The sequence below is a fragment of the Nematolebias whitei genome, chromosome 3 (assembly GCF_014905685.2).
Source record: "Nematolebias whitei isolate Nwh7 chromosome 3, NemWhi1, whole genome shotgun sequence".
In the NCBI taxonomy this organism is placed as follows: domain Eukaryota; kingdom Metazoa; phylum Chordata; class Actinopteri; order Cyprinodontiformes; family Rivulidae; genus Nematolebias; species Nematolebias whitei.
This window is the reverse complement of record NC_056500.1, coordinates 13211037-13221096: the sequence shown is the minus strand read 5'-3', so window position 1 is coordinate 13221096 and position 10060 is coordinate 13211037. Positions and strand designations below refer to the sequence as shown.

Sequence of the window (10060 nt, the reverse complement as noted above, 5' to 3'; positions counted from 1 at the left end):
ACGAAGTCCAGATGACATGATTCAACCTTTTTTGTCATGCATAATATCATTTGTTTTCACTGAACAGCAAACAGGTTTTCTTCAAGTATTTGCACATTGTGCCCCGATGCATGCTCAGTAATCCAGGTAGACAACTCTAACAAGATTAAATCATGTCCTCCGTCCAGAGGACCTGATTTAACCTTGTTAGATCTGTGCGTTTGTGTTCATTCATCTCTCTGTTAGTTCTGATCAGAGGTTTTCCTCCCACTGTTCAGCACCTTACATAACAGAGCAGTGCTTGGAGTTTTCCAGATGTTAGAGAGGCCAAACTGAGATGATCTGGACATATCCAGAGGAGGGACAGTGGGTATATTGGTAGAAGGATGTTCGAAATGCAGCTGCCAGGAAAATAAAGAAGAAGGCAAAAGGGCATGGAGGTAGTTGGAGTGAGGACAGAGTGAGATGGAGGAGGATGAGTCGTGGTGGCGACCCCTAAAGAGGAAATAAACAAATGAAGAACACTTAAAATGCAAAAAGTCCTGATCCAACCTCTTCTTTCCTTTATATTTTGCTTCAAATGAGCGAAGCTTCATTGTAATTGTTAACAGAACTTGAGCAATAATTTATTCCCCGGTCTTGCAGAAGCTAATTTCATGCACTTTAAAGACAGGATTCATTCTCAGTGCACATCGGCGTCGACGCCACATAGGTCTCTGAGCCGGCGATGAAGGCAGCCAGAGATCTGAACTGGCATGTGTGTGTGAAGTGGGAGGTGGTGCGAACAACACACTGCTCTTACCAACAATGCTTTTGTCTTTCAGCTGATTGTGCGATGCCAGACTGATGTGTGGGAGCACACATGATGCGAGGCCAAATGGCTTCTGGTGTGCTTGTGTGAATTACCGAAAGGGAACAGTGGCGAGTACAAGTACAACTTCTTTCTTTTGTAGTGATGAGGCACAGTGTGGAAATAAAGGATTTAGTTTTTTTTGGGACATTTACTGCATTTTCACACATTGTCAGTTTGGCGCTTATGCCTGATTAAAATTCAGCCATTTAGCTCTGATCGTTTAATAAAGTGATTATAAAAATACGACTTTTTGTTCAGTAGGTACGACTACAGGAAACATTTATTTCTTTTTGCCACATATATAAAATGCCCTACTGAAAACATTATTTAAAATTCACAATTGTTTGCTAAGTTGTTTGCCATGAAAACATACACTGATCCATCCTTTGGATCTGAATGAATGGATGATTGAAAACGAAAACGTATTTCATATGAAAGTGTTAAATGGCTTAACCTTTAAAAACACTTCAGAAAAGTACCTTGGAAGTGGCTTCATTCACAGAAAGTTATGAAAAACAAGTGCAAAAGCATCTGTTTTCTGAATAAACTCTTAAAACCTGCCATAGATCAGTAGAAGGCTTCAATTCACCAACTGAAGACTTTTGGATCAGTGGTGGAACGTCTCCAAGAAACAAGGGGAGACAACCAGTTTACTTTATACAACCCCTCAGGATCATCATGTCCTGAATCATTGAGAATCAACGTTGGTCAAGATTAAAATTACAAGGTCTTGCTCACTGAATGGAAAATATAAAGATGTTTTGTAACTTCTTGTCAGTAGGCCTCGACGCTCTGGCTAATGCCAACAAATTGGCTCTGACCAAGTCACAATCTATTTTCTCCATGATTTTTTAATGGATTTTTTTTTGTTTTGTTTATCAATAAATTTGAATAAATCTGAGGAGACTCTTTGTGGTTCCAATTTTTTTTTTTTCCCAAATGAGCTCCAGGGAAAACCTTTAAATATATGTATATTCGCTTGCCAAGGTCCATCTCACCACAGCTTTGTCATAAACTTTCATAAGAATTTCCCTAAACTTTATGGCTTATGTCTTGTTGGATCTCAAACACAAGTGTCTGCTCTTATAAACTCCATCCAAGCAGGCAATTTTACCACAACGTGACTCCGGTTTGATTCCAGACCCACAGCAAGAGTAAATAAAAAAAACAGGATGCCCCGGATCACAACTCTGAACAAATATAGGATGGTAACTGCACAAACACAATGAAGGGTGTGAGATATGGGGTGCCGTTTGTAAATTTACACAGTCAAAAATTAACAGCAATATTTTGGTTAATTTAGCCTTAATATGAAGAAAAAAAAAAGGTTTTTCTTCAAATTCATATTTTCATCAAGTTATTCATACATTTATAAATGTCATAGTTCCAAACTAAATATTTAATTTACAAGCTAAATATTTAGTTTACAAACTAAATACTTAACTTGCAAGTTAAATATTTAGTTAGCAAGATAAATATTTGATTACACAATACATATTTAGTTTACAAATGTATGTCCAAGCTAAATGTTTAATTTACATACTAAATATTTAACTTGCAATTTAAATATTTAGTTAGTGAATTAAGTATTTATTTTGGAAATTAAATGTTTAGTTTGGAAAATAAATATTTAGATCTGAGCTAAATATTTAGTTACTAAATTAAATATTTAGTTTAGGAATTAAATGTTGAGCTTAGAAAGTAAATGTTTAGTTTGAAAATTAAATATTTAGCTTGGAAATTTAACATTTAATTTACACCTAAATATTTAGTTCACTAATTAAATATTTAACTTGCAAGTTAAGTATTTAGTTAGTAAACTAAATATTTAGCTTATAAATTAATATTTAGTTTAGAACTATGACTTTTATAAACGTACGGATGACATGGTGAAAATATGAATTTGAAAAAAAAAATATTATGAAAGGCATAAACCAAAATATTGCTGGTAATTTTTTGACTGTGTAACTTTACAAACGGCACCCCACAGTGAGAGAGATCTATCTTACGGAAACATTCCTATTTCCTCACAGAATTCTCTTTTCTTGTATCAAAGCTGGCTCTTTTTGTCCCTATTCACCTATGGATGTTATGCATGACCACACAGTTGCTTTTCTCTGACTTTATAGTAAAAAATCAAGAGAAGACGAGTTACGGTCTGTGTGTGTGTTGTGTCAGGAGGAAGCCAGTGGTGCTAGCCCATGCCAGCCCCTACAGATTGTTGCTTTGTGCATTGTGCCCTAAGCTAGCTGTCCGTCATCCCTCACACAATGGCTGACTGTGCCCCCCCCCCCCCTTTTTCTTTGTTTCAAACGAACAAAATGCATGTTTGTGTGCAGATAAGTAAAGGTGTAGCACACCTAAATGAAAAACAATTCATCCTTTTGTATTTTCCCTGCAAGATGAGCAAATTAATGCTCAAGATTTTGAACACGTTTTAATAAATAAGTGCACAAGATTTTTAAAGTAATATTCAATTAACGTTTGAATCAGAAATGTGTTTTTACATTTCAGTGTGGATGTTGCTAGTTTTGGAGAAAGGAGCCATTTAATGCACAAAGGCAGCATCGATTTCAGTTAGAAAACATTAAGCTGCACAGTGTGTGCTCTTAAAGTGCACAAGGGTTCACTAACTGGAAATGTTTATGCAATGATTTTTTAATTTCAAAATTTTCTCTGCTGTGTGAGGAATGACTGAGACACCATCAGACAGAAAAATAAAACGGCTTATAAATTCAAACTGCTGGGGCTATAAATGCCTTTGTTAACAAAACTGAAATTGTATTTTTCAAAACAGACTCTTTCTTTTCATATTAAAGTTCTGGATGGAAAGAAAAAAGTACCTTGAATTGGGAAAACTAGTTTATGTTATAAGATAAGAGGAGATAAGATGAGATTGAACTTTATTGATCCTGCAGGATGAACTAAAGTAAAAACTTGCACATGAATTGCAATGATGTCATTTCTTGTGTACATTAGAAAATGTAAAACTGGAAAACTACCATACGTTCTTAAGATACTGTGCATGAAAATGACATGACCCTCTCACAAAGTGAGGCCTTGTTATGTGACACAATCTGTTTGGTAGGGGATCTACTTTGTAATTTAAATTTGCCACAGCATCCAATCACAGCTCCAGTTCATTTCCGGTAAAACGTAAAACAAAAATAGAGGAACGAGATCTGCATCTCCAACTGTTTTCACACCTGATAGTCCGGTAGACTCTGTTCGATTGGGGACCAAAATTCAGAACATTTGTTGACATTTTCATCTGGAGCGGTTTGCATTCACACTGCACTGTCAGTCGAGCCAACCTGTTCCCCCCCTCGCCTGTGGTGGCACTGCACCAAGAACTACTGAAGGAAACGACACAAAAACCTCTGAAGAAGACACTTCTTCTTCTGGAAATAAAAACAGAGTGGCGTCAAGTTTTAGGATTTCTGTTTTGTCATTTTTCAACAATGAACTCAGTATGAGCGGAAGATGAGGCTGAAGACCATGGAGAATGTTGTTTTTCACACAAGGTGGCTGACGGCTCTGTATGAGGTAAGAGAAATGTGTGTTTGTTTGCTCTGCGCTGTAGTCCCACTTCCTGCTTTTGGAGTGGTCTCCGGTCCGCTTGCATTCACACTGCATTCGAATCAGAGTTCACTTCAACTGAACCGAGACCTAGGTATTTAGGCGGACCAGAGTTCGCCTTTTTGTTCCGCATCAGAGTTCGATGGCACATTCACACCTCCCCAAACGAACGTTCTAGACAAACGGACTAGAGTTTGATTAAAGCGGACTAAACAGGGCTGGTGTGAATGCACCCTAAGGCTCTACTCCAGAGGTCAACAAGGTGGTGGAGCAAAAACATGCTGATATAAAGAGAGCTTTGAGCACAATACCAACAATGACAAATGTAAAGAAATAAAGTCAAAATCAGGCTTTTTTTATTTTTTATGTATAAAACATTTTTTGCTGTCTGATTTGTTTAATGTAAGAAGTTAATAAACAAAAGTTGGATAACACATTAGCTAACATGCTGCTGTGTTAATTTTCTAGCTAGCATGCACAGTTCATTGGTCTTTTCTGTGTTCATTTATTTACAAGGTCATGGAAAGCAGGGGTGCTGAGGGTGCTGCAGCATGCCTTGATAGAAGCCAAAGGACATACCGGTCCAAATACATGGTTAATGAATAATGAAAGCAGGTTGTAAAAGTGCAACAGATGTTTATATTGCAAAAAAAAAAGAGATATGTTAGGGTTTTGAATATCTGTTTTGGTTTTGTTTTATAAATGTGTGCAAAATTTTAGCATTTAAAACATGGTGATTTTACATAGCTTGATTTTGTCATCTGTGTTTGGTACAAGTGTCTTTTTTCTTTTCTTTTTGTTGGTGCTGTTGTTGTTGTTGTTTTGATTGGCTATGTGCTAATAATTTTGTCAATTGTAGTTTGCCAAAACACAAAGTATGTGAGAGCCATTCAAACTCTCACCCAAAGGACCCCCAATGGAAATAATTACCACAGCTTTGTTTTTTTGTTTGTTTGTTTGTTGTTGTTTGTTTGTTTGTTTGTTTTTTTTGGGGGGGGGCTTGTCTTAAAAAAAATAAATTAGCTACAAAAGTTGGATGCTTTCAAAAATCATTTTATCATTAACATAAACTTTACTGGTCCATGTGTTCTAAGAAAATTGTTAATATTTAGTATGTATATATAAATATTGTAATACAGCGCAACAATTCGTGGATTAACTAATTGTAATTACTGTATTTTCCAACATACAAGTCCATCCATCCGTCCATCTATCGCGACCGGAGCCGCTAACTGTCTAGCATTCCTCCACCTGAACCAGCTGAGTGAAAGGAACGCGCACAGGAGGACTCGCTGTTGCACTTCTTCAAAATTTAACAAGACTAACACTTAAAAACAATTATTAATTTGCTCAACGTTATAGCAAAGATGTGTTCCAGTTTAACATTTCTCTAATAAATGTATTTTAAAGGTCAAAACAGCTTAATTTTGCCTGGGCAGCATGGCTGCGTCCGTCCGTCCGTCCATCGCAGCCACAAGCTCTCCAGCGTTCCTCTACCTGCACTGGTTCAGCGAAGCACGCGTGCACAGGAGGACTCGTTGTTGCAGTTCTTCGAAATTTAAAGCGTCAGTCAAAAATTGCATTACGCATATGAAAAAAAACACGTATATAAGTCGCTTCGGCGTATAAGTCGCAGGACTGACAAATCTATGCAAAAAACTGAGACTTATACGCTGGAAAATATGATTATTACCTTAATCCAAAACAAGAAATGAATGCATCTCATACATTCAGTGGATTTTTACTCTTGTATCCATGCAGTCATATTAGTTTGTGCAAGATGACTGTTAACAGGATTAAAACTTGATCTCTAAACGGCACAAAAGATGCTCTCAAATTGTTTATTGATTTCTCCCATTTTGCTTCTCACTAGCAACAGACAATTATTCAGATTGAAAGATGCTAGTTTTTCCTTTGTGATTTGATTGTAATGTGACAAAAGGGTTTATCCAAGCGTCATTGTGGGAAAAGATGAGAACAAGCTGGCTCATTGGAAAATAATGAGAGGAAATAAGGATATTAAATGTAGCTGTTCATTCTTCATCACTTTCAAACGGAATTATATATTTTTTTATTATATAGGAATTTTATGCAGTGCTCATACTGTATCATGGAAATGACAAATACTGATTTAAAGAAATTAATTTCAAAATTCAGTTAAGACAATGCTGTGTTGATGCAAACATAAAAAACACAACTGTCTATACATTCTGTAGTCATTATACAGACTATATGTCCAATAAACATGGAATTTGTCTTGGCAATCAAAAAGGTTTAGACATATCACTTTGCATATGCCCCACGACCCAAGAAGGAAAAACGTGTGTAAAGAATATGACTAGATGGATATTTATTATGAAACGGAACAATTTACCAGATTTAAAAATCATTACATTGATAAAAAATATCATTTTTGTTGTGTAAACACACAAAGAAGGGGAGATTTGGATAACTCATCGCAAAACTCGATGTATTTTGACTGGTTTCTTATTGTTCTGTATTATCGTACATTTGTATTTCAGCTTTATGAGAAAAAAACTTACAATCATTGAGCAAGTAGAGATCAGATGTGTAATCCAAGGACACTTTAAAAAGGCAGACTGTCAATGTGAATAACATACTGTACGCTGAATGTTCTACCAGCATAAAAAAAAAAAAACTGAAACAAACTGATGTTACGTTTTGGACAAGATCTGTTGTGGGCTGCTGGTTCTGCTTTATAAAAGAGTTGATCACTCTCAGATCGTTTTGTACTTTAGAAAAATTCTAAACTGTATCTGAAATGAAATTTATTTCTGTATATTCTGAATTACCTGGAAAAAAAAAAAAGTCACTTCTTAATAAAAAAAAAGTGCTTTTATGCCAGGACCCCTTATAGAAATAATTCCGCTATTTTTTGGCAGAGATTAAAAACATATATGAACATAAATAAAGTGCAATTTTTTTAAAATTATTATTATTATTATTATTTTTATCTCATTGCTCTTTGTCAGAGCACTTGTAGCACACACATCAAATAAACAGCTCAAATTCAACTCGCTCTTTTCTCATGCACAGTCTAACCAGGTGAGGCATGTATGGTCTTACATTTTTGATCAGTTTTTAATGTTTGGGCTTGAACTGCTTTAATCATGTTGAGCCAGGATCACGAGCTTAGCTTCAGTCTGGTTGAGTCTCAAATAAGGTTAGCCAAGCTTGACGCAGTCTCTCTGCGGCCCTGGCGCTCCATGTGTCCCGAAACAGTAAAGATGTTCAAAACTCGGTCCACGAGCCTTCGTCCGTGCCTTGTCCTCTTAAGCAGGACAACCACAACAAAGTATATCCCGACACCCACAACAGCTGCTCCTCCTCCCGTTAACAAAACGACTCCAGAGATGTACATGTCATTGAGAGCTTGGCCAGGCTTTGGCATATGGTTAGCCAGAGCCAACTGAAGGAGGACCCCTCCACAAATCAACAGTGACAGACCAGTGAATAAAACCACTAAAATGTCTGACAATCCCCCGCTCTTCAGGATGTTTATCTGCCGTCTGCTTCGGACACAGTTCATGTCCTGCACAGCTGAGCTGAGCAACTGTTTGAGGAGTACCCCTAAGGCCAGCAGGCACAGGGCCGTGCCTGCCCCCAGCCTCCATTCGCTTGACACACTGGTGGTGGTGGAAAGAAGTCCAACTCCGCCGAGTCCACATCCCAGGATTAGAAGCACAGCGATGCAATAGCACAGTACAGACTTTCCAGGATCTCTGAACCACCACAGCTCCACCTGCTCCTCCAGGATGCTGTGCTGAATCTGGGCTGGGTCTGCTGGACCATTTAGACCCAGATCAGAGCCACTGGCTCCATTCAGGGGAGGAAAGTTGTCCAACTCTGGCATTCTGCTGCCAGTCCCAGACTGCTGAATATAGATGATGCCACAACAGGAATAAACTGGTCCTTTTCAGACTTCTTTATAGTGGAGGAAATTCTTTATAAGGAGGAAATTCCCAGGGTTAGGGTTCTCAAATGTGGCTGGAGGGGTTGGTAAATATTTTAGCAAAATGTCCGAAAATCCTCCAGTAAGCCAAGAGTACTTAGGTTTTATCTGCACTGGTATAAAAAAGGTTTTTCCAAAGTCAACAGCGATCTGTTTCCTTTGAGAGATAATCTTTAAAGCCCACACTCACTGGATACAAATTTGTCTTTTGCTGCATCAATATTCAAAGCAAGGAATCCAAGCAGTGGCAGAATTTTTAGTTTAGCCCTCCGCTGTGGCAGCAGTCACCTGGAAGATAAGACAGACATATATTCAGTGTTGCTTTATTTTCTCATGGGGTGCCTTCTCTGCCACTGATTCTGAGATCTATGGTTAGCAAAAGGCAATGACAGACTGGTGCATCCATTCTGTTCCTAACCAGACAATAAGTCACAGCACAAAAATAGATTCAGTACCCCCCCCCCCCCCCCCACCCAACACACTCCATACAAGCCTACTCACCGACAATGGCATTTCACAAACATTTATATGTGCACTATTTTTTTTTATTTCATTAGTTTAGAATGTTTTTTGCTCTTTGATGCAAGCTGAATAATATAAAAATAGTAATCGTAACCTTCTGTCTGGTTTTAATTTCAAAAATGTGCATTTTGACTGATGACTACTGTGGACACCTTAAATAAACATTGATAATTTAAACAAAAGATTTAATCTAACTATTTAACCACACAGTTTTGTCACAAACATGAGCAACGAAAAAGCAGTTTAAAACAAACGGCACAAAAAGTAAATGCATTTATATTTGGTTTGTGCTTTTGTTTATTTGTATATTTATTTATTTATTTTTTTAAACAATGCACCCTGACATTAAATCTAATATTATTGTAAAACTGGTTCATATCCCCTGAAATGGTGCCATATTTGTTAGGAAAATGTATTTGTGGGTAAAGCAGCATAGATGAATATGTGGGATGCAACCATTAAAAAATGTCCATACCTTCTCTACTAATGCCAAAAGACTTATTCTGTTATTGACTCATTTTCAGCTTCTGGTACCTCCAGTGGTGACAAGCATGTGCATGATGTGAGCAACCAGTGGCGATCCTTTAATCCCCACACACTGGGACCAGCATCCATCCTCTAAGATTATGCTCACTCCCAAAGAAAGAATCCTTATATTCAAGAAAACCCCAAAGATTTGGGTGGAGAAGTGCGAATGGCCTGTCCATAGCCCTGACCTCAATCCCAGTGAACAGTGGTGGTATCATCTTGAATGAATGTGCTGTGTGCCTCATTGACTGTGCAAACATGTTGGCTGACTTGCAACAAATGCTGATTGAGAATGGGATGCCATCCTCCAATAGTGTGTGACAAAGCTGATGAGCAGCATGCCAGGCTGTTGTGGCTGCGTAAGGCTCTTCCACTTGCTAATGAGGCCCCTATTTTTAAACTTCTATCTATCCATCCATTATCTTTACCCGCTTCTTCCTTTTTGGGTTGCGGTCATCACTGTTGCCCATATCCAGCAGTCGCTGTGTGAGAGGCGGGGTACATCCTGGACAGATCTCCAGTCCATCACAGGGACACATGGAGACAAACGAGACAAACAACCATTCACTCTCTCACTCACGCCTAGGGACAATTTAGAGTTACCAATCAGCCTAACATGCATGTTT

At 37.8% G+C, this 10060-nt stretch overlaps 1 protein-coding gene across 1 annotated transcript; it reads right to left on the bottom strand.

Moving 5' to 3' along the window:
• Positions 1-7586: 7586 nt before the first annotated feature.
• LOC119407718 (transmembrane protein 125) lies at positions 7587-8285 on the bottom strand. Its single transcript, XM_037674538.1, has one exon. It carries the CDS (start codon positions 8283-8285, stop codon positions 7587-7589), a length of 699 nt encoding a protein of 232 aa, XP_037530466.1.
• Positions 8286-10060: the final 1775 nt, after the last annotated feature.